At 61.2% G+C, this 24,699-nt stretch overlaps 1 protein-coding gene across 7 annotated transcripts in view; it reads left to right on the top strand.

The window, feature by feature from the left end:
- Nucleotides 1–24,699, top strand: part of SHANK2 (SH3 and multiple ankyrin repeat domains 2) — a 443,651-nt gene that overhangs the window by 190,009 nt on the left and 228,943 nt on the right. For all 7 annotated transcript variants that reach the window (XM_066252293.1, XM_066252296.1, XM_066252295.1 and 4 more), the window contains one exon: nucleotides 5,379–5,492. In XM_066252293.1, the coding sequence (XP_066108390.1) occupies nucleotides 5,379–5,492 (114 nt within the window). The remainder of the gene's footprint in view (nucleotides 1–5,378; nucleotides 5,493–24,699) is intronic.

Below are 24,699 nucleotides of genomic sequence, written 5' to 3'. Positions count from 1 at the left end.
TGTCCCCCTCCGCCATCGAGGGCCACGGGAGGGGCGTGGAGACAGAGCAGGTGTGGGCTGCAGGCCACGGGGGGCAGCTGACCTCACTGGGCAGAGCAGGAAAGAGCACACCTCACGTGGCCACCGTGTCCCCCTCCGCCATCGAGGGCCACGGGAGGGGCGTGGAGACAGAGCAGGTGTGGGCTGCAGGCCACGGGGGCAGCTGACCTCACTGGGCAGAGCAGGAAAGAGCACACCTCACGTGGCCACCGTGTCCCCCTCCGCCATCGAGGGCCCCGGGAGGGGCGTGGAGACAGAGCAGGTGTGGGCTGCAGGCCACGGGGGGCAGCTGACCTCACTGGGCAGAGCAGGAAAGAGCACACCTCACGTGGCCACCGTGTCCCCCTCCGCCATCGAGGGCCACGGGAGGGGCGTGGAGACAGAGCAGGTGTGGGCTGCAGGCCACGGGGGGCAGCTGACCTCACTGGGCAGAGCAGGAAAGAGCACACCTCACGTGGCCACCGTGTCCCCCTCCGCCATCGAGGGCCGGCTTTCAGAGGATGCCTGGCATGGGCAGGAAGAGGGGTTCAAATCCTGCCGCCCTCCAGTGTGGACCTGCGCCCGTAGTGAACTCGCTCCTCCCCCGTCCGGCCCAGTGCCCCTCGTGCTGGCCAGGTGGAGCCCCGCAGCTGCCGGACTCCCGCGGGCCCCACTGCACGTGGGTCTGAGCGTCCCGTCCGGTGGCCTCGGCGCGTCCCCGGGGACCCTGCGCGGTCCCTTCCCCTGGGTCGTTCCCGCTGAGCGTTCCTATGACTTCAAGTCCCCTCGCTCTTCCCTCTGCGATGGCCCATCAGCGAGCTGTGAGGACCCTCCTGTGAATTTTTAAATTGCAGAAACGACATATTTAAACCCTAGCGTTTCCACGTGTATTTTTTTTTTAATCTTTTATTTGCCAAGACTCCCTATTGCTCCGCAGAGAGTTTTTAGCTTTCCAAGGACACGTGTTGGTTTTACGACATCGGGGTTGGTGGGATCGTCGTCTGTGATGCCACCGGGGTCATCTCGGGGTCATCTCGGGGTTCGCTCACTCGGTTTCCTTGTCTCTTGAGACGGACAGGCTCCCTCCTCGGGCCTTCCCGCGTCCCGTGACCTTCTGCTGTGCCTGGGCGGCGGGGGGTTAGGGAGCGGCGAGTCTGGCCCGGTGCAGTTTTCTTTCTTCCTCTTCAGCCAGTCACAGCGGTGACGGCTCTGGGCAGGCTGCCGTCTTGGTCTTGACCTTGAGCCGAGCTGCTCTGGGCCTGTCCCGGGCGTGTGTTTTCTGGGCTCGGTTGGAGATGGGGGGAGGCTGCATTTTCCAGCCCTCTGTGGCTTTTTCCCCTGGGGTGGGGGTTCGCCCCCTGTCCCCCGTCCCTCTGGGGTCCATGATCTCCTCTGACTGACCTGTCTGGTGCTTCAGGCTACAGAGGCCGCAGGGCTTTCCCCGGCCCTGCCAAGTGGACTTCTCTTACTCCAGGCTCCAGGCCGAGTGGGGGGGGGGCTCTCCTATAGAGCGGCCCTCCCTCGCGCCCACCCGCACCCGCACCCCTGCCCCAGGCCGCCAACGGCCCTGCACGCCCCAGCACCTGCAAGGGGTTGCTTTTCAGTCACACTCAGGTTCCGTGGCTGCACGCTGCGGTGTGGCCCACAGGGGTCTTTGTCACACCCAGACACGCAGCCCTTGAATTGTTACAGCAGCGTTTTTTTCCTGTAAACTTTAAAATGGTGAATATGGAGATTGTGAATGTGAAAGCTCACAAGGCCTGCCTCTTTGAATCTGAGGTCACCACGTGTCCCGGGGCCAGTTCTTTCCCCGGGACGCTTAGTCATTTCCATCGACCCACAGCAGTCACGGTGCAGCCAGCACCCCCTCTGGGCACAGAGTTCCTGTTCACGGCGGTCTGGCAGCAGGGAGGTCCTATGTCCGCAGGTCCGTCTCTGCTCAGAGGGCCCCGGACAGAGGGGATCAAACCGGCTGTGGAGCGTGCGGTTGTCCCTGAATAGTGGCATCCGCCCCAGGGGCGCTGCCTCCACCGTGCGTCCTTCTGTCCCCCGGCCTGCCCTGCAGTGACAGAGCAGCATCTGTGGCGATGCCCAGAGCTGGCAGGCCAGGCAAGGCCTTGGGCACCTTCCCGCAGCTGTCCTCAGGGGTCCCGTCTGCTCCAGCCCGCGCCCCTCGCTGCCTCCTCCCGGGCAGACAGCGGCCGTGGCTCTGCCAGGCAGGGAGCGCCCCCTCTTATGGGAGGTGCCCCCATTGAGACAGTGGTGAGGACAGCCCCCGGGGCTTGCCTGATTACTGTTGGGTGATCAGAGGCAAGTGAGTCCCCTGCTCTGGCCGTCACACTCGGAGTGACGTGGGCCTGACCAACCGGGGGAAGTGAGAGGGAGGCCCAGGCTGACGTGGACGCAAGACTCAGGAGTCCCTGGCTAGGGCCTCAGCTCTCATTTTTTTCACGCCGTTGCTGCTCAGCCCTGTCAGGACAGGTCCTGATATTCACAGTAGACATTTAGAACCCGAGTCCTTGGGGGAAGTGGACCCCAACCTGACTTTTTTAAAATGAGGGGTGCCCAGGAGCAAGGGTGCGCCCGTCCCGGGTCCCTGGGGGTGGGACATGGAGGACAGCCCAGACGGCTCAGCCCAGGGTGCCCGCGTGCACGCCCGGACGGCTCGGCCCAGGGTGCCCGCGTGCACGCCCGGACGGCTCGGCCCAGGGTGCCCGCGTGCACGCCCGGTCGGCTCGGCCCAGGGTGCCCGCGTGCACGCCCGGACGGCTCAGCCCAGGGTGCCCGCGTGCACGCCCGGTCGGTATTCCGAGCAGGAGGGGAGGGAGCACAGGCTCAGATCTCCCCTGCGCTCACCCCGAGCACTCTGTCAGACCCTCCTCAGTGACCCCGACAGGGTGGGGTGGAGAGGGGCACGGAGCATCGCAGGGGGTGACACACAGCCACGGTCCCCACCAAGCCCTGGTGCCTTGCCGAGCCTATCCGGGCCGGGTAATTATTGTTAGAGTCCAGTTTTCAAGGGAGGACTCGAGCGTCTGGAGGAGAGTGGTCCGGGGTAGTGACCGGCAGAGGGGACAGTTAGACTGGACCTCCTTCTCCGCCCTCGTTCCAGCATGGCCGTGGGGCACACCTGGAGGGACGCACTGTTTATCCTCAGGGTGTGAAATGTTTCCTCTCGAATGACCCGGATGACCGATCTGTGGGTGAGCCCAGCTCAGCCCCCTCTCCTCCACTGTACAAGGAGCAGCCATGCCCCCCAGGCACCCGTGTGCCCGACAGGACAGCCATCTGATCCAGCCCCGAGAACGGGGGAGACAGACCCCCAGGAGTGCTGCCCAGGGGCGTGGCCACGTGGCCCAGCATCCGTCCAAGGCCTAGGGACTCACATGCGGCTGCTTAGACCGGGAGGACCTGTGATGCCGACCACCTTGCGCACAGAGGGTCCCCCGCGGTCCCCAGAGTTCCCCGCCCACCCTGGACTCCCATCTTCCTCTCGTCTCTGTAAGAGGAAGCAATCCTGGGAACCCAGGGTCCCCCAGGTCCTCTCTCCGTCCCTCACCCGCCCCCATCTGGCCCCTCAGCAGATCCTGTTCTGTCCCTGAAACCAGCCTGCTGTGTAGGGTCCCCGAGCCTGGGGGGTCCCGAGCCCACGCCTCCTGGGGTCCCTGGGATCTGCCCCCTCCACTCCGTCACCCCAGCTGCAGACAGCCTTCCGTCCTTTCTCTTGGTCTCGGAACAGCGTTAACACCAGGAGTGTGCGCTTCCTGCCGATCACAGGTGGAGCTGGGCCGCGCTGTCCTCGGCGGGGGCCTTCGGAGGAAGCGAGCGGGCAGTGGGGGGCTCCGTGCCCGGGCTCACGTGCCTCTGTGTCGCCCACGGTAGCCCTCTGAGCTGGGCAGCGATGTCCCGCTCTGGCAGATGAGGACGCCGAGGCGCGGAGATCACGGCGCTTTCCGGCCTGTGGCGTAGGGAAGCCGGGCACAGCACTTCCTATGCGTCCCGCCCCCCCGGGGACCCTCGGACGCTGTCAGGACCGCCCGCCCACAGCTTCCCAGAAAGGAAGCATGTCTCCTGCACTGAGGGCCCTGGCTCCGGTAACCCGCGACACATCACCGCCCCGGGCTGAGCCGGTGGGTGACCCTGGGTCCTGGTCCGCTGGGAAGTCATGGGTGACGACCGGTCAGTGGGGAAGCGTCGGCTTTGGGAGGAGATGCTTCTAGCCATTAGGATCATCCTGGTCAAGCAAGCAGCTGGGGGGGGGGGGCTGCTTGTCTGCCTCATTGAGGCCATTCTGCACGTTATCAGGCGAAGTTGTATAAAGCGGATGTTTTCCCTGCCACTGACCTTCAGAAGTCTCTGGTCTGGCTGTTCCTTTTATCTGCATCTGATTGTTCCTTTTATCTGGCCTTGGAGATTGAAATGCGAGGTGGAGGGAAACACTGACCTCCAGGACGGTGCCTTGGGGAGCACGTGGGTCCTTGCACCCCTCCCCCAACCCGTGCCTCCGGGCGGCATCGCTCAGCCCCACCCCGCACAGCCCCCGTCCGATTAGAAACTCTGTTGAGATTAGAAACTGTCTTCTCCGGCAGCTGTTCACTGAGCCCCTCTGTGCCCCCAGCCCTTCGCCCTGGGAAGGGAGGCCCAGCCGTGCAGGCAGGGGAGGTGTGTCTGCAGCCCGGCGTGTCCCTTCCCGTTCCCACTGTGCAGAGCACCCCCGCCCCGAGGGGAAGCCCGCCACCCCTTCTCTGGGGGATCGCAGACCCCTCCTCGCAGGACCATCGTGAGCAATACGTTCTTCACCAATAAGCCAGCACGCAGAAGGGCCAGGTCTCCCTGGCACCGATGCCAGTTCATCCCTTTCTCATGAGTCCAGGTGGCCCCTGTCCCCACGGAGCCACCACGACCTGCTCTCCCGTCTCCTGCCGCCATTCCCCTTTCCTTCATCCTGGTGGCCCGGCTCCTGGGGACCCAGCGTGGGAGGGACAGACATGACCTCATCCCTCCTCCTCCCCAATAAGGGGACCTCCCCCTATTACCAGACTCCCGGCTCCACCGGGACATGGTGGCCACGTGACGCTGGGTGAGCTGTCATGGTTCCGGGACATCCGGTGCTCGCACTGTGTCCCTGCAGCCCAACAGGCAGAGGGGACGTGGGGACTGCGCTGCCACCACGCTCAGCACTGTCCTCCCCCAGGGACACTCTGCCTGGTCCCCTCATCCATAGTGTGGTCAGCAGCAAACAGGACAGAGCCCTGCCGCCAACCTGCCCCATGCCTGGCCAATGACATGCCGGCCTCCCTGCGGCCCCCTCACCCCCAGCAGCCCGCCTGCTGCTGACGCCGGCCTTTCTCTGTCTCCAGTTCTGAGCATCGGTGAAGGGGGCTTCTGGGAAGGCAGTGCCCGCGGCCACATCGGGTGGTTCCCGGCCGAGTGTGTGGAGGAAGTCCAGTGCAGGCCCAAGGACATCCAGGCAGGTAAGGCGACCTCTCCGAGGCCCGGGCGTGGCCGCGGTGTCGGCGGGGGGTGCATGGAGCGTGCGGAAGGGGTCGCCGGTGCGCCGTCCCGGGGCGGGCCGGGTTTCAGAACAGGGACTTCTCTAGCAGGCCGATGCGATTCCTCTGGGCTCTGTCGAAACTGGACATCAGTGTGCGAGGCAGCACGGAAACTTCTTAGTTAGGAGGCTGCTCGGTCCCTGTGCTGGAAAACTTGGATTGAATGTTTCAGCCATCAAAAAAAAAAAGCCTTTTCTGGTTGATGAAAGGCTTGAAGCCTCCTTCTCGGTCTCACGAGCCGATCTCATGAACAGGCAGCTTGGCCGCTGCAGAAGGCCTCTGCCTGACCATCCGTGAGAACCCCGCAGTGGGACGTCTCCGTAGAAACCGCGCAAACGTGGGCTGCTGGTCACCAGGGAGACCGTTCCCCATGGCTCTCGAGACTCCCCGGGGAGCCTTGCTGAAAACCATTTTACGATTGCTGGCCGAGAGATCGTGTTGGCTAAAATGTTAGGAGGAGACCACTTCTGTTAAATGGTATGAAGTGAAAACGGGGGAATTGGGAGAAAGTGGAGCACTGGGCGTCTCTGGGAGGCGCCTGGTCCATGTGTGCGCCTCTGGTGGCGGGCCTGAGCCCCGGGCCCCCGTGCTGCGTCTGGGAGCGGCCACGTTTGCTCCGGGGCCCCGTGCTGCGTCTGGGAGCGGCCACGTTTGCTCCGGGGCCCCGTACTGCGTCTGGGAGCGGCCACGTTTGCTCCGGGGCCCCGTGCTGCGTCTGGGAGCGGCCACGTTTGCTCCGGGGCCCCGTGCTGCGTCTGGGAGCGGCCACGTTTGCTCCGGGCCCGGCTTTGCTGTGTCCCCCTGGGTGGACCGCGGGCTCCCCCGCTGGCTCCCTGCAGGTAGGCTCCCAACCGGCTCCGAGTCGCTTATTCACTGGAAATGACCTGTCTGCGTGTTGAAGTGCTGGCCACAGGTGACATCTGTACCAGGTCGGGGACCAGGGACGTTGTAGGTGAGAGGCAGGCGTGCCCAGACTTACAGTGGCTCACCTCCCTGCAGTCCGCAGCCCGGAGGGTTGACAGCAAGCTGCCGCACGTGGCCGTGGGACTGTGCGTGGAGGGGGCTTTCTGCGGGAAGTGACCTTCTACACCCCTTGTGCCCCTCCCCCATGCTCCTGGTGTCCAGACTCCCCTCGAGAGGGAGGGCCTCTCAGCCCTCTGTGTCCTGAGGCAGGACGGAGTGCGTGTCTGTGGGCCTGCCGTGTGTGGGGAGCGGAGGCCAGCCGGCGTGGCACGTGTGTCTGACTGTAGAACATTCTAACTGCGTGAACCAGGCCGGGCGGCGTCAGCTGCTGTCCCAGATAAGCCCACAGCTCAGGTGGCTTAATGCAGCCTGCGTTTCCTTCCGCCGGCCCCTGTGCAGCGCGGGTCTCCTGGTCAGCCGGTGGCCACTTCCCTCCGCAGCATGACTCGGGTCCAGGCTGGGCCCTTCTCGGGACCCTCTGCCTCCGGCCGGCAGGCACAGGGAGGGTGTGCGCAGAGATCCTGCCCACGGTGAGGGGCTCTGGCCCTCGGTCCCCCTTGTCGAGGGCCAGTCGTGCGAACTGGATGCCACGGGGGCTGGGCCACCTGGTCCCCAGCCAGCTGCCAGCACTGGGTGATGACCGTCACGGTTTTCCGGAACCGTCGGGTATAGATGTGGATGGAGACTCAGGTGCGTGCACACCTTCCGAGGTTAATTGAGGGAATTGGCTCGAGTCTGACGCGGGGCTGGCGAGTCTGACGCGTGGAGCAGCCCACAGCCTGGAGACCGGGCGGAGTCGGTGCTGCAGCCGGGAGGTGGCAGGACTTCTCCTGCCTCCGGGAAGCCTCAGTTCTGCTCTTAAGGCCTTTCACCTGATTGGGCAAGGCCCACCCACATTATCGTGGAAAACCCTGTCTCTTTACTTCGCGTCAGCGGATTGGCGCTGTTGTTGGCCACGTCTGCGAAATAACGTTCATGGCGACGTCTAGACTCGCGGTCGGCCGAGTGACTGGGTGCGTTAGCCCGTTCAGGTGAACACACAGGACGGACCATCACGGTGACGGACCCAGCCTGAGGGTGGAAGGAGGGGCGGCTGCAGCCTCCGCCCTGCGGTGACCCGGGCTGCCCCCTTCCTGGGCATCGTTCCCTCATCCGTCAGGCCCAGGCTGGGCTACGATGACTTGGTCCCTTCTCCTTAGAATTCCACGACTGAGCTGAAGGAAAGAAGGGATGCCCCCAAAGACCACCCCATGGGGAGCAGGGCTTCACCCTACACGTTTGGGGGACTCAGACACTCAGTCCCTCGCGGTGGTGTGCCCACGTCCCTGCGGGTAGGCTCCCCGCTCGGGTCTCGGCGCTCGGGCAGCCCCGTCCTCTGCCTTGAGTCCTCGTTTGCTCGCTTCGAGTCTGAACGCCTCTCTGCGTGTTGGCTGACGGCTCACGTTTCCTCTTTCATTGCACGCCAGTTACGTTTCCTCTTTCATTGCACGCCAGTTACGTTTCCTCTTTGATTGCACGCCAGTTACGTTTCCTCTTTGATTGCACGCCAGTTCGGGTCTTTTGCTCAGTCTTCTTTAGGGTTGTTTATTTCTTACTGATTTGTGGTCACTCTTTGTACACTGCTCACAGAAGCGAGGGGTCCGGGCCCGTGCAGCCGCCCCAGTACAGCGCATTTTCACCAGTGACATAAAGTTGGTTTTGCATCTCACTTGCGTAATCAAACGACTTTCTTTGACTTGTCATTTGCTTTTCTGATGTTCTTGTTTAATAAAAAAAAAAAATCAAATGCTTCTTTTTTTTATCGCTTCATATTTATTTTGAAATATCCCTTAATTTTTGTGAGCAGCGTATAAGCCTCAAGGAAGCCGTGTGTCAGGGACAAACATTTGCAAACATCTCTTCTGAGACCACGGCTGGTCTCATCCCTGGGAGGCTTGCGGGGGGGGGGGGGGCTTCCACACAGCTCCTGAGGCTGCCCACCCTCTTGGCGATGTGGAGGAGGCCGGCGTGGGGACAGGGCTGCCCGCAGACAGCTCGAGTCTCAGCCCATTGCCTCCTGTCTGCTTAGTACTGTGAACGCCCCTCTGTCCATGCGGGGACGCTGGCTTCCCGTCCCACCTAGTGATCTCAAGTGCGCCCTCTAGAAATAAGTATGTAGGAACAGCTGCCTTCGCCAAGCCCCGCCCTCCTGCCCTGGGGCGGCTGACAGATGCCCTCGGAACTCAGTCATCCAAGTTAAACTGCAGTTACCTCAGGAACCTCCGAGAAACTCAGGTGGAGCTAGTTGAAAAGTCCAGCTCATTTGACGGTGACTGGGTGGTGGGGGGTGGGGTGGGGGTTCAGACCTGCATGCTAGGGCTGGGTCCTGTGGGGAGCTGCAGGCTCTGCCCCTGCGAAACCCTGATTTAGGGTTTAGGGGTCTGCTGTTTGGAGGAGGAGGTCTGGGTTCGTGGTGACCGGGGACTGACCTCCTGGCTCGTGGCAGAGCTGGGGTTTCCAGATCTGAACACCTGACCTTCTCCCTGCTCCATCCCAGCTCGGGGGCTGTTCTGGTCGTTGTCACTGTTTTTTAATTAGAGGTGACAAAACCCCAGAGGCCCCTACAGCACTCCCCTCCCCGGCAAGGGGGAATTTATTAGCTTATATAATTTAAAAGGCCAGAGGCTGGCTTCAGGCATAGCTGGATCTAGGTGCTCAAACCATGTCCCAGGGAGCTTTCTCTCCATCTCTCATCCCTGATTCCTCCATGGTGGCTTTATTTCCTGGCCAGCTCGCCTCTCCGGTTGGTCCCAGCAGTGCAGCTTTTGTCCTCTGAGGTCCAAGTGCAGCCTAAAGAGAGTCGCTCTTTCCTGCCTGCTCAGGAAACGTCTAGGATCAGCCCTGACTCAGTTGACCTGAGCCACATGCGGGCCGCTGGGTGTGCTCAAGATGCAGAGGGATGGTCCACTGAGGACGGCCGGGACGTCATGGCCAGCGGAGGGAGGCGGATAGCCGCTGTGTCCCTCCAGCAGGGAGGCCGCAGAGAAGGCCACGGCCACGACCTGTCCTCTCCCAGCTCAGAGCACTCCCCTGGGAGGCCACGCGAGGGTGGCAGCCGTCACCCACGTTTCTGGGTGGCTCTGGTTGGTGCCCTTCGTCTGGGCAGGGGCTTGCCGGGTCCTGCTTTTGAACAGGAGTCCCGTTAGTCACAGCGGTGTGGTGGGTTCCAAAACAGCATGTTTTTGTTATCTTTAGGACATTGGACAGTACGGGCCAGTGACTCTGTGAGCACAACTGTAAGCTGAGAGATTACTAAGCACCCAAGGGCCAGCCCCGGAGCAGTGACCAGCTGCCCCTGACGGAACGTCAGGTCAGAGAGGGCTGCGCGTCACGGCCACTTAGAAGCTGTGGTTTTGTTAAACTGCTGGGGCAGAAGCGTGCCTACCCCGTCTTTCTTTTACGCCATTTTTTTAGAAGGCCCTCGGAGCCTCGCTGGGTGTGCATACCCGTCTGGAAGCAGCTGCTCTGTGGGTTCAGCACCACTTTCCACACTTGGGCTTGCCCCCAAAATAGAGTTCTGCCGGGTCTGTCTGTCTGTCTGTCTGCCATTTCCGGTTCCCTCAGGGGGATTCAGTGCTCGGCGATGCTCTGGGACCCAGGCCCTTCCCCCCGCCCCTCTCCTCCCATGAGCGGGGCGGTCACCCCCGGTTATCATGGCAACCGGGTGTCGCCGGTGCCGGCCTGCTGTCCTACCCTGTGGCCCCTCCTGCCTCCACAGAGCATGCAGCTCCATCCGGAACATCACCCTGTCCAGCCGTCACAGTGGGCTGTAGGTCCTGGAGGGGCGAGTGGTGTGGCTCAGTCTCGGGGGCGGCAGGGACACTCTCACTCCTACCCTGGGCGATGGCTGGGGACAGCATAGTCCCGGTACTCTGCCGGGGCTGCCAGGACCAAACAGCACCGCCCGCGGTGTTCGAGCAGCGGACACTGCTCTCCCTCCGTCCCCGGAGGCTCCAGGTCCCAGGCCGGGCGTCGCCGGGGCCAGTCCTGGAGAGACTGCCCTTCCCAGCTTGCAGACGGTCTCCGCCTTGTGTCCTCGTGTGGCCTCCTCGGGGCACATCTCTGTGTCCCTGTCTCTTCTGACAACGGCTCGACCCTGTAGGGTTAGGCTGCCCCCTACAACCCCACAGAACCCTAATGACCTCCCTATGACCCCACAGAACCCTAATGACCCCCCTGAAGACCCCACAGAACCCTAATGACCTCCTAATGACCCCACGGAACCCTAATGACCTCCTTATGACCCCACAGAACCCTAATGACCTCCCTATGACCCCACAGAACCCTAATGACCTCCCTATGACCCCATAGAACCCTAATGACCTCCCTAAAGACCCCACAGAACCCTAATGACTTCCCTAAAAACCCCACAGAACCCTAATGACCTCCCTATGACCCCAAGAACCCTAATGACTTCCCTAAAGACCCCACAGAACCCTAATGACCCCCCTATGACCCCACAGAACCCTAATGACCTCCCTATGACCCCACAGAACCCTAATGACCTCCCTATGACCCCACAGAACTCTAATGACCCCCCTAAAGGCCCCACAGAACCCTAATGACCCCCCTAAAGGCCCCACAGAACCCTAATGATCCCCCTGAAGACCCCACAGAACCCTAATGACCTCCCTAAAGACCCCACAGAACCCTAATGACCCCCCTAAAGACCCCACAGAACCCTAATGACCCCCCTATGACCCCACAGAACCCTAATGACCTCCCTATGACCCCACAGAACCCTAATGACCTCCCTATGACCCCACAGAACCCTAATGACCTTCCTATGACCCCACAGAACCCTAATGACCCCCCTAAAGAGCCCACAGAACCCTAATGACCTCCCTATGACCCCGTCTCCAAACACCGTCGAGTCGTACTGGGCATCAGAGCGTCCACCTGTGAACCTGGAGGAACAGCGTTCGGCCCGTAGCCGTGGTGAAGGCGCACAGCCAGGCCCCGAGCCCCGTTCCCCGGCTGCTTCCCGTGGGGCGTTCCCTCCCTCTGCTTCCCTCCTGCTGCACAGTCCGAGGGCAGAGGCTGTCCCGTGACTCTCCCTGAGGAGGCTGCCAGCTGACCTGTCTGTCGGCCTTCGGGAGCATGGGTCATGACGCCTCTGGCCCTCCGTCCTGTGTCCCGGGGAGAAGGCCCACAGTCCAGCCCCAGAGAACACACAGCGTTGCGTTCCAGGACTCTGAAGGCCACAGGCCTGGAGCCAGAGCATCACCGATGCCTTGCTGTGTGACCTCGGACGAGTTACTCAGCCCCTCTGGCCGCCACTTTTGCTCTGTGCAACAGCAGAGGTGGTAGCACGCTGACAGCAGGGCCACCGTGGGGGTGGGGGAGTCCCTCCCGGAGAGCCCCCGGAGGAGACTGGCTCTCGGACCCTCGTCACCCGACATGCCACGTCTGCACGTACACACAAACGTGCGGAGAGCAGACAGGACCTTAGGGCATGCCCTAAACCCCCCGCCTGGCTGCCATCTTCCCACGGGGTGTGTTTGATGAGCTGGGACCTAGAACTTTGAGCTGGAGCAGATTTATTGGTAGAGAGGGTGTGAGCCAAGGGGATCACAGGTGAGGGCCTGTCGGGTAGTGTGAGAACACTCAGTTGTGAGGTGTGTGGATTGACATGCATCGCTTCCCATGAGAGCAGAGAACCAGGAGATGAATGGGTGATTGAGTGGGTGGGTGATGGATGGATGAGTGAATGGATAAATGATGGATGGATGGATGGATGATGGATGGATGGATGATGGATGGATGGATGATGGATGGATGGATGGATGGATGATGGATGGATGGATGATGGATGGATGGATAGATGGATGGATAGACGATGGATGGATGGATGATGGATGGATGGTGGATGGATGGATGGTTGGATGATGGATGGATGGATGGATGATGGATGGATGGATGGTTGGATGATGGATGGATGGATGGATGGATGGATGATGGATGGTTGAGTGGATGGGTGAGTGGATGAATGGGTGAGTGGATGGTAGATGGATGGATTAGTGGTGTATAAGTGAACGGATTGGTAGATGTGTGGACAGATGGATGGATAGACTCATGGATGGACCTTTCATGGGGTGGTTGCAGGTGCCCTCTCTTCCTCTCATTCACAGGTCACCCCAATTTCAGTTGTGTAGCCCCTCCTACTTGCGACCTTTCCAACACTACTTGAGATTTATTCAAAACCATAGAGTACGTGAACAGTAGGGGAGGCAACAGGGTGTTATGAAACCTGAAAAATACACTGTTGGCCTCACATGCAGGGTCTGTCTGGGTCTTCGGCCCCTGGAGATTTTTAGGGATCAGTTCCCTCAGCCAACCCGGATGCACCGTGGCCTCAGACCCTGCCCGCCCGCCCTGCCTTCCAAATCCAGCAAGTGGGCCTCACCCTGCCCCTGAAGAGCTAGGCACGGCACTGGGGCCCAGGCGTCCTGCTGGGGAAGCTGGGGGCCCATCCTGCTGGCCTGCACCCTGAGAGACGTGGGCTCCTGGGGGCCCTGGAAGACATGTGGTTGTGGCCCGTGAGAGGTGACGCAGACAGGCCGTTCCCCACACGTGCAGGTGGCCACTGACCTGCACGTGTCAGACGGTGGGGACCCCCTTGAGGACTCTTTCCTGGCACCTGGGCCCCCAGTTTGGGGACGGTTGGCCGAGGGCCAGGGGGCCCGTGTCACTGGAGTCCCAGCAGGAGCCAGGGACCACCCCTTAGAGTACGCACCGGCCCGTTCTGGAAAACAAGCCATCAGATGGTGCTCCGTGACTGAGCTGAGATGCTTCTGGCTCCTCTGAAATAGGAAACAGGAAGCAGATCCGGGGAGGATGAATGAATAAACATTGGCTCACGGGCCGCGTGCTGGGAAGGCTGCAACCACACGTGGGCGGGTCCCTGTAAGGCGTGCATGTGCAGAGCGGGCGTGGACAGGCCAGCCTCCTGCTCCCAGAGTCACGTGGCCGAGAGCAGCACAGGGGTGTGGGAGGCGCCCTGTGCATCCTCCCCCACTGCCAGCCGGTCAGGGCCTGGGGGCCCCAGGGCATGGGGACCTGGCCCGGGGAACCGGGGAGATGGCATGGGCAGTGGCGGCTTGGGCGCCGTCGCAGACCTGGCTGGATGTGGACAGTCCTTGCTGGTCTTCAGAGTGGTTCCTGAAGTCAGGCTGTGCGACCAGATCTTAGCGAACCCTGTCCTGTGTCTTACATCACCCTGTGTCCCGGACGACCTCAGGCTCGCACCCCCTTCCTCTCTTCCTAGTTTGAGAAAGACTTCCCATACCGTAGATTGACCCTTTTTCTATTTATTTTTATTTATTTTACTGAGGAGGGAGAGAGAGCAGGGGGGAGAAGCAGAAAGCATCAACTCCCATATGTGCCCTGACCAGACAAGTGCAGGGCTTTGAACCAGCAAACTCAGCGTCCCAGGTCGACGCTTTAGCCACTGTACCACCGCAGGTCAGGCTGAGATGCCCGTTTTCAAGTGTATGATTTGTCCTGGCGGATAGCTCGGTTGATTAGAGCATTGTTTGGAAGCTCAAAAATTGCCGGTTCGATCCCAGGTCAGGGCACACACAGGAGCAGCTCAGTGTTCCTGTCTGTCTGCCTGTCTCTCTCTCCCCCTTCCTCTCTCGCTGAAATCAATACAGAAAAAAAAAAATTTAAGTGTACGATTTAATGGTGTTCAGTGTGTTCACAAGGTGGTGTAAGCAACGGCACTGTCTGATTCCAGAACATTCTATCGCCCCAAGAAGATGCCCCGTGCCCATGAGCAGCCAGCTCCCAGCCCTGGATGACCACTCACCCGCGTCCTGTCCACGGACTTGCCCGTTCTGGGCGCTCTGTGTAAACGGAACCAGGCGCTGTGTGCTCCTGGGTGGCTGGCGTACGTTGGCGTGAGGTTTTCGAGGTTCTCTCGCGTTGTATCAGAACCTTGTTTCTTTTTAAGGCAGGATAATGTTCTGTGGTGTGGACAGACCACCGTTTGTCCTTGTGTTTATCCGCCTGTCCCGTGACGGACGCTTGGATTTTTCCACTGCTGGGCTTTTGTGAATTGTACTGCTGTGAGCGTTTGTGTCCAAGTTTCAGTCTGAACGCCTGTTTCCAGTTTTGGGGACAGAGACACAGGAGGGGAGTTGCCGGGTCAGCGGGCAGCTCCCTGGTTAACCCTTCGAGGACCCGCCCGACCGTTTGCTGCGGGGGCGGTGGCACCGTTTAGAGCAGGAGTCCCCAAACTACGGCCTGCGGGCCGCATGTGGCCCCCCGAGGCCATCTATCCGGCCCCCGCCGCACTTCTGGAAGGGGCACCTCTTTCATTGGTGGTCAGTGAGAGGAGCATAGTTCCCATTGAAATACTGGTCAGTTGGTTGATTTAAATTTACTTGTTCTTTATTTTAAATATTGTATTTGTTCCCGTTTTGTTTTTTTACCTTAAAATAAGATATGTGCAGTGTACGTAGGGATTTGTTCATAGTCTTTTTTATAGTCCGGCCCTCCAATGGTCTGAGGGACAGTGAACTGGCCCCCTGTGTACAAAGTTTGGGGACCCCTGGTTTAGAGGTTCCCGCTGACAACGCCAGGATTCTGGTTTGTCCTCGCCCCCGCCACCCTGGGAGGGTGAGGCGCTGTCGTCCCCCAGGGGTTTCGAGCTGCACTTCCCTGATAACAAAGGACCTTGAGCCTCCTTTCACGGCCCTGGTGTCTGCGCGCGCCTCTTCTTCAGAGAGGCATTCGCTTTTTAAATTAACGTGTTTATTATACCCATCGAGTCCGCTCCCGTACTGAACCTGGCAGAGGCAGAAAGCTGCAGAGAGGAAAATGAAAGTCTCTCGAAATCCTACAACTCCTTGACAATGACCGCCGAGATTTCAGCCCTTCTCTGAGCACCAGTGTGCGCAGGGGTCCTCGGGTTACGACACAGTTCCGTTCCTATGACAGTGACGTAACCCGAATTTTGGAGTCAGTCGAAGCACACCCTAGTCTCACACACGCAGAACACCGGAGCTTCTAACAGCCCAAAGTGGCGTAGGTGAGCGTGCCGGGGGACGCCAACTCCCTCCCTGCCAGGCCGTGGGACCTCACGGCCTTCCACCAGGCGCCCCCAAACTAGTCCGCCCACGCGGTCCTGAGTGCGATGCTCACGGCTAAGCCAGAACACTCACGTCTCAGTTTTATTTGTAAAGTTTTTATGGAAGGAGCGTGGTCAACGGGATGTTGTAGCCCGAGGACTCCTTGTAGTACAGGTATTTGCAAACACCCTGTTAAACCCTGGAGCCTCCGATCCCTACCTCCCACCCCAAGTCACAAAGTACAGTATGTCATTTACTGGAAATATTCTTCCAGAACACCATGTTCCATGGCTCTATGGGTTGGGGGCATTGACATGGGCGGCACCGGCCCACGACCCCTCTGCTGTTGCCACGCTGCCGGCGGCGGCCATCTGCTTTTGGCTGACAGCACCCCAAGGAACGGCCCCCCGATGCGAAGGCCCCACATGGGTCTCCCAGGATGCTCGTTTTTTAATCCACTCACGCGGGCACTTTGCACAGCATGAGGCCACCTCGTTTCCGTCCTCAGCCCCAGAGATGGGCTGACCTCCGTACCCGGAGTCGGGCTGCTCCTTCTGCTGTCTCCGTGGAGTTCTGGAGGGTCTGTCTAAAGATAAAACCTGCCCCTGACCCCTGGCTGGTGGGGGTCCTGAGGACGTGGATGAACTTGTGTCAAGTCAGCGGGGACTGGCTTCGTGGGCTGGTGACGCACACCGTTGGGAGGGGCCCCGAGCTCGGCCCTCACCGCCCGGAATTCCTCGATCCTTTCTGAACAAGGGGCCCCACGGTGGCTGTGGCAGCTCTGCCATAGGAGACGCCCACGGCCTTGCCCGGGGCAGACGCTGGCGCTTGGAGACTTGAGCCTCTGGGGTGCTCCTGGCTTTACGGGGAGGGGAGGGGGGTTTGTTTTGAGAACAGCAGGGCTTCCCAGTCCTGAGGGCACAGACAGCTGGGCTCCCGCGGCTGGAAGCTGGGACTTGGCTGCAGGCGGTAGGAACTTAACACCCTCCAAACTGCAACCAGCCCTGCAGCCCGCCCGCTGGGACCTGCTCAGAGCCGCCCCAAGCCCATGGCACCCTCTCCTGGCCAAGGCAGGAGTCCCATCAGCCCTCAGAGCAGTCCCCTCCCAGTGGCCCCCACTGTGGGAGAGGGTCCTGCAGGTTGTTGGGGTTAGAGGTTTGTGTGAACACAGCCAGATCCTCAGGGGCGTGGTCCACTCGGAGCAGCTGCTCGCCGGGAATAAGCCCCCAGCCACCCCTGCTTGTTTAACCCAGAAGCCGAGGTGCCCTTCGCACGACCCCAGAGGTTCTGACGCTGCAGTCCACGCGTGTGCAGGTGCGTCCATGGAGCCCCGTCGCCCAGGCCGGGCTCCGGGCACTCAGGGGCTTGGCCACAGAGCGCTCGGCCCTCCCCGTCTCCAAACAAGAAAACGTGATTCACAGGGACCGCTGAGCTAAAGCCAGCCCGCCTGCCTCCAAACAGGAGCCCGTGTGGGCCGGCCCCAGCCACCCTCCTTTCCTCTCGGGGACCAGCAGAGGGTCCTGCGATGCGGGGTGCAGGCCGGTGGGCCCTCGGCGCAGGCCGTGTGCGAGAAAGGCAGTGAGCTCACAGGACGCTGTGCAGTTCTGCAGACGGAAGGCCCGCACTCCGGCCGGTTTCTAAGAAACCAAGACAGAAGTGGAGTCACTTTTATCGTCAACTGTGTCGCTCCTCATTTGTGAATGGTTAGAGCTTCGCTGTTTCCGTGGAATGTTCCAGGGATGTCCTTTCCCGGGAGAACATTCCGTGGGGTGAATTGGGCCAGTGTCCTAGCCGAGGGGCCATTCCACAGGTCAGGACCCCGGAGGTGGGGTAATTCCTGACCGTCACTGGATCTGGGCTCCTTGGCCTGACACATGGTGCTGTCCGTCCAGGTGGGTCTCTTGGGGTCAGCTGGGGGCCTGAGATCTTTCAGGTCACCTCGAGGGTGCCTGACCATGACCTCGAGGGGTTCTGGAAGGTCCCACCCGAGCGGGTGAGCAGACGCAGGGGAGAGCAGGGCTGCTGGTGTCAGCGGTCACCCCGACAGCCCTCCTGACCCTGGGCGTGCCTCAGCAGACTCGTTTCCGCAAGGGCACCCAGGAGAGGGAGGGGTGGTCCGGGTCTGAGGCTCATGTCCGGCATCCTGGAGCAGAGCTAGAACCTTCTCTCATTCCTAGGTGGGAGCTTCATCTGACCCGGATCCCTGGCTGAGGGGTTCCCTCTCCCCCTGCTGCACAGGTCCATTGGAGAATGCCCGGGCCGTGCCGTCCCACACTATTGTAACAGCACTGGGGCCATGCAGAGGCCACACGCTCACAGCTGGTCCCCCTCCATGGCCCGTGTTAGTGTGGGAAGAGGGGGAGGAGGAGGAGGAGGAGGGGGAGGAGGAAGAGGAGGGGGAAAACACTCCAGCTTTGAGCATTGTGCGGACTGCGTTTTCAGGGCCCCGAGGATGCTGGCGCATGTCCCACCTGCACACAACATTTAGCAGGTCACAGATCTCACTGCACATCAAAAGATACACACATGTATATACAAGTACACTTGTACAGAGACACACACACACTCATGCACACATATGTACGCTCCAGGAGGCTTGGGGGCCCTGCGTGTGCCCAGGTGTGCGCTGAGCGCTGAGCGCTGGCTCAGGCACACGTGCGGCCCCCGCACTGCTGGGCCAAGCTCCGTCCTTGTGCCCTGGCACACATACCGAACGCCGGTGACGATCTGACCTAGTTCTTGTTCCTGAAGCTCCTGGCTTTTCTCGTGGACAGTCCTAGAAGGAGTCATGCTGCCAGGGTGAGCGTGTCATTTATTATTCTAAACGGGGACACGTCTGAGAGCCAAGCAGGACAGTCAGTGTCCACGGCAGGGCCGAGAGTGAATCGGGGCTGCCTGACCTCTCGCCAGGAGCAGGGGCCTGGGGTCCGTGCTCCTGGAGCCCGGGCACCGTGCCATCTGTCCCTGCTGGCTCACACATTCCTCCTCCTTGCTACCCACTTACTGCTGCCCCCCAGGTGGCGGGAGCCTGGCTGGCATGGGGGAGAGCCATCCCTCAGTCACGGGCAGAGAAGGAGAAAGGACCCCCTCAGCGGGAACAGTGCCCCGCAAGGGGAGTCCTGGGGCCCGAGGACTTGGGCCGCCCGTCCTGTAGCGGTGCCTGCTCCGACCCTGGCACACGTGCTCTGGCAGCACAGTGACACACCGGGACATAGCGTGGTGCCCTCAGCTTCGACACGGGTGGAGGCAGACAATCCATCTGGTGACCCTGGGCCCGGGTTTGGCTGCATGGGACCCAGTTGGGAGCATTTAGACTCACGTCCGATTACCCTTTGTGCCTGAGGGTCCAGATCAGAGCGGCTGACACTCACCCCCAAAGTCCTCTTGCAGGGGCTCCTCACAGGGACAGGGCTGCTTGGGTGTCTGTGGCTCAGGGGTGGTGGGGACTCTGGCTTGGCTGAGTGACCTGGGGCAGTCACTTGCCCTCTCTGTGCTCAGTCATCTCACCCGCAGATGGTCATCGTGTCCACTGCTCTGGGCTTTGGCGAGAACGCACATGACGCCCTGGAAGCACCTGGCATCTCCAGGTGGAGCAGGGGACTCAGGTCCACCGACGGGCAGGGGGCAGCTGCACACAGGGGCCCTGGTCTGTGTCCCCGTCCCCTGGCCTGGCTCCCTGTGACCCAAGCCCAGCATGCAGCTGGCCCGCCAGGAACCCCTGCCAGGTTGGAGCCAACCTGCGGGATGGGTGGGCATGGCTCTGAGACAGCTCGTTACTCCCTCAAGGAGCGTTCTCGGTCCCGGAACATCTGGAATTCAGGGTGGTTAAAAATCATCCGTCTTCTGCCGTTTAAAAACCGCTTGTCATTCTGCGTGCCAAGAACTCTTTCAAGCAGCCTGCTTTTCAAAAGGATCGCTGATTAGAAGAAAAACATGGCCACTAAAATTAGAGTGACAAAATGCCAGTTGTTATGAAACAAAAGGAAAATGGGCAGGTACTCTGAACAAGGGAGCAGCAGCCCCCTCCCCTCCCCCGTCCCAGCAGGAGCAGCCCCCTCCCCTCCCCCTCCCCCGCCCCAGCAGGAGCAGCCCCCTCCCCTCCCCCGCCCTGGCAGGAGCAGCCCCTCCCCCTCCCCCGCCCCCACCCCAGCAGGAGCAGCCCCTTCCCCCGCCCCCGCCCCCGCCCCGGCAGGAGCAGCCCCTTCCCCCTCCCCCTCCCCTGCCCCGGCAGGAGCAGCCCCTTCCCCTCCCCCTCCCCTGCCCCGGCAGGAGCAGCCCCTTCCCCTCCCCCTCCCCCGCCCCGGCAGGAGCAGCCCCTTCCCCTCCCCCTCCCCCGCCCCGGCAGGAGCAGCCCCTCCCCCTCCCCCGCCCCCACCCCAGCAGGAGCAGCCCCTCCCCCTCCCCCGCCCCCACCCCAGCAGGAGCAGCCCCCTCCCCTCCCCCTCCCCCGCCCTGGCAGGAGCAGCCCCTTCCCCCTCCCCCTCCCCAGCAGGAGCAGCCCCTTCCCCCTCCCCTGCCCCGGCAGGAGCAGCCCCTTCCCCCTCCCCCTCCCCGGCAGGAGCAGCGCGCCAGTGCCCTGGGCACTGACCTCCACTGCCTGGTCTGCCCCTGATTAAACCCTTCCTGTGACTTACCCCAGAGAGAGGGCGGTGGCTCAGAGTGGGGGCCTCTTTTAGGGAAGCCTGGCCGCAAACACCCAAGGAAACAAGATGCTGATGAGCATCGGAACCCAGACATCCTTCTCTCGAAAGCAGATGCCCGACCCCCCTCTGCCGTCTCCCCTCCCCTCTGCTCAGGCATCCAAGACACGTCGCTCCTTCCTCCACAAGGCCTGCGTCAGCTGAGATTCGGTCCAGCGATGGCTTCCACGGGATAGAGGTTTGTTTCTCTGTCACCTTAAAGAAGACAGAGGAAGGCAGTCCCAGCTCATGGGGACGTCGGCACTTCCCTTCTGCCTGCTCTGCTATTCTTACCAGGCTGCCTCACGGCTCAAGGTGGCTGCTTCGATTCCACCCATCATGCCCACGTTCCACTTCAGGAAGAGAGGAATAAAAACAAACCACACCCGTTTTAAGGACGGGCAGAGTGTCCACGGTGCTTCCAGCTGTGGGTGATTGACTGTGACATAATCTCAAGGGAGGCTGAGAGCCTTGAGTGCAGAGACCTGCTATTTAAAGTAGAGAACAGATGTTGGGGTGGGCAGCTGGCGGCTTCACCACAGTGTATCCTAAGGAACAGCCTTCTTCCTGCTTCCAGAGCGCCCACCCCATCCAGCCTGTCCCCCTGCCAGCCCAGCTCACCCAGAGCAGCTCAGGAGGTAAGGTATTAAGATGTCATATGAGTAAAGGTTTGGGATGTTTTGAGCAAGAAAACAGAATTTAGAGGCCGCGGGGGCTGTAGATAGAGAGGACTTGCCGAGGTGATGTATTGCCCACACACTGCGACACCAGCCCCCCTGGGGTTGCAAAAGATAAAAATCAGGCTCAACTTGGCTGAAGCCAGAAGGGGGACTTGAATAGCTTTGAAGTTCAGGAAGAATAGCCTCAGGTATGGCTGGATCCAGGTGCTCAGGGAGCATTGGGGAAGCTCTCTTTCCATCTCTGCTTTCTGGTTTCCAATGTCTGAACTCCGTTCTCAGGCAGGCTGTCCCCACACCGTGTGGAGATGGCCACCACAGCACCAAGTTCCGGTTCGACTACTTCAGCCGCCGTAGAGGAAGACGGCCTCTTTCCCCGTCCTCAGAAGGTTCAGGGTTGGGCCTTGCTGGACAGATCTGAATCTTGTGCCCATTCTTGGCCCAGTCATGGTGATCGAGGGAGTGGGATGGATCCGTTGACCAGACCAGGACCGCATGCCTGTCCTTAGAGGACATGCTCCCTACAGAGCGGTCAGGCGGGAATCGAGGGGCTGGGAAGGAGGGGTGTCACTTCTGCCTTTTACAGCTTTGCTGTAGCTGGGACGGAATGGGCCCCGGGCCCTGGTCCTGACCCAGGAGGGGTCTCCTAGCACCTGGGGTGTGCAGCCTGGCTGGGCCCCACGGTGGTTACAGATGGCAGTCCCACGGCCTGGCCACTGGCCGTGACTTTGAAAAGATCCTCCACTTTTCCCACTTCCTTCTGAACTTCTCAAACAAGGCCACCATCTGTCTGTCCGTCCTTCCTTCCTCCTTCTGGGCAAAATGAGGGCACTCGTTTCAAGTAGCCACTGCGGAGGGCCAGGGTAACCTCGACTGCCCTCACCGGGTGAGCGTGGCTCAGCTGGAGGACCCTGGGCGCCTGTCCTTCATGCAGACAGAGTCACCCAGATGACAGGCACCAAGGAGAAGCCCCCCCATACACACGACCTGCGGGTCCCATGGACCAGGACCAAGGGTCGGACGTCCCGTGCAGCTCCATGGTGGGACCGCAGCAGGGGCCCCTGGGGGTGGTCTTCACACACCCCTCCCACCTGGACGCTTTGCTCACACTACAAGGACCCCTCACTGGCCCTCACAGCACAGCCGCCCATGACCCGCACCACGCAGACGCGGAGAACCTCACCTGAGGTCGTCCTCGACTCCCCGGCGCTCGGGAGAACACGCCGGGAGGAAAGCCGTCAGCGGGGCCGCCTCTCGGCGTAGAAATACCGCCACTTCCTGCGTGTAGAGCTGCAGCGTTCGGGTGACGGACCTGGAGGCTCGGGCTCGCTTTGCTGGCGTTCTGCAGTGTGACGTCTGCACTGCCTCGACGGCGAACACGCCTGGGACCGGGACGGGCCGATGCAGAGGGGGAGGCAGGAGGGGAGTCGGGGGTCTCGGAGGCCCTGGGGCCTCTGGGTGGGGGCCCGGCCTCCTCCAGGCGGGCTGCGTGCAGCTGGAGTGCGTCACCTGGGAACCTGTCAGCGGTGCGGGTGCTTGGCCCCGAACCCCAAGACAGGAACTCCGCGTGTTCTTGAGCCCTCCAGGGGCCCGGGGACACGGAGGAGGTGCAGCCGGAGTCTGAGGACCTCGCACTTGGCTTAAGGAAGTCGGGTGGTGGTGCTGCCCAGAGTGTGGCCCACGGTGGACCAGCAGCATCCGAATGGCCACCAGGCGCTGGTTAGGGACGCAGAGTCCCAGGTCCTCAGGGGGACCCGTGCGTTGACAGTCCCCCCCCCCCCGTGACCCCGGGCACAGGGCAGCAGGTGGGCGGGGTGGGCTGCTACGTTCAGGAGGTTTGACCATCTTCGCTGCAAGGTGAGGGAGACGCCAGTGGACCCAGGACGGCCCAGGGACACCGCGGTCTGGTCGGCCCGTCTTCCCTGGCCGGCCACTCGCCCTACGGTCTGGTTCACAGCCGGTCGTCCCCGCCACACACCCATCCCATCCAGGAGAAACCCAAATGTGCCCCGGCAGCCCCCACACCCTGCCTGCCTGAGGGAACGGAGAGGTTCAGGCTCGGATGACTCCAAAGGTCTCAGCCCCCGTCCCCCAATTAGCTTCCGGGGGACCTGAGCTCAGAGAGGTTGGGGCCCCACCCCCCAAGATCACACAGGCCTGTGGCCCCCACTGAGACCGTTGGGGACAGAAGGACACCCCCTTAGTGGATGAAGTCGGCCGTGTCTTCACAGATACAGGACCTGGCGTCTGGGTGTTCAAAACCCAGGTGACCGAAAGCCATCTTGTAGTGCGGAAGTAGGTTTCCGAGAACCAGAGCGCAGTGCAGAGTTGCCCTGGTGTACCCCCTCCTCCAGCACTACCCCACCCCGGCCCCAGCAGGAAGCCCCGATGTTAGAGGATCCTCTGCACACAGGGGTCTCCCCTTCATTTGCTGTCCTGCCCTGGACCTTTCAAGAAGGGTCCCCCGGCCTGTGAGTCCTCCCTCAGCCACTAGATGGCAGCGTTGGGCGCAGAAGTCCAGGCGAGGGGCCCAGGGGCTGGATCACAAATCCAGAATCCCACTCCAAGGAGGAGCCTTGGGGGACAGCTTCCTCCCGGGAGTCAGGGGCAAGTTTACAATGTTCATACTCTGAGCAGATCCTGGCGGGCCCTGTCAGCTGACCCAAAGGCCTGTAGTCGGGCTGCAGCCCTGCAGGGCCAGGTCAGGGCACGGACACACCAGGAGAGCCCCCTGCCCTGCCTGGAGGCTCACGGTCTGTCCAGCAGGCCGACAGGAGGATGGACAGTCCCTGTGCAGTGGCAGGACGTGGGGGCTTGAGGGGGGAAGAGACACAGGGCAGGCCAGGGCGGCCGGACATCCCCGAGGACGGCTGTGGGAGGGTTTTCCCTTCATTGTGTCTTCCTTCCTCTGTGACCACGGGGGCAGCGGCCACAGGAGGCCCTCGCCACATGGGACGTGGCTGACCATGGGTTCATCTCAGGTGTCCAGCGTGGACGAGGGACGGGGACCCAGAGCGTCACAGCCCCTCTGTGCCTCAGTTTCCTCACACACGAGCTAGAGGAGGATTACAGAGCTTGCCCCCTTCGGTTGTTAACGACCAGCTGACTTTAAAAGATGTCAAGTGGCCAGTTTTGCATTATATTACAAATTTCTATTCGTTATTCCCTGTGATTATTTACAGTGTCCTGTGTCAAAGGGACTCGGCCCTAGGCTCCGTTGAGTGTCCCCAGGGTTTGCACACGCAGGGTTCGTTATTCCCTGTGATTATTTACAGTGTCCTGTGTCAAAGGGACTCGGCCCTAGGCTCCGTTGAGTGTCCCCAGGGTTTGCACACGCAGGGTTCCTTATTCCCTGTGATTATTTATAGTGTCCTGTGTCAGAGAGACTCGGCCCTAGGCTCCGTTGAGTGTCCCCAGGGTTTGCACACGCAGGGTTCCTTATTTCCTGTGATTATTTATAGTGTCCTGTGTCAGAGGGACTCGGCCCTAGACTCCCTTGAGTGTCCCCAGGGTTTGCACACGCAGGGTTCCTTATTCCCTGTGATTATTTATAGTGTCCTGTGTCAGAGGGACTCGGCCCTAGGCTCCGTTGAGTGTCCCCAGGGTTTGCACACGCAGGGGGGTTGTGCAGGACGTCTCAGCGTGTGTCAGGTATGTAGGTAGTGTTTCACAACAGCCCTGGCGGTGTGGCCGTTGC

The sequence above is a fragment of the Saccopteryx bilineata genome, chromosome 1 (genome assembly GCF_036850765.1).
Source record: "Saccopteryx bilineata isolate mSacBil1 chromosome 1, mSacBil1_pri_phased_curated, whole genome shotgun sequence".
Taxonomy (NCBI): domain Eukaryota; kingdom Metazoa; phylum Chordata; class Mammalia; order Chiroptera; family Emballonuridae; genus Saccopteryx; species Saccopteryx bilineata.
Note: the sequence above shows the minus strand (reverse complement) of the source record. Positions and strands in the feature narration are given on the sequence as shown.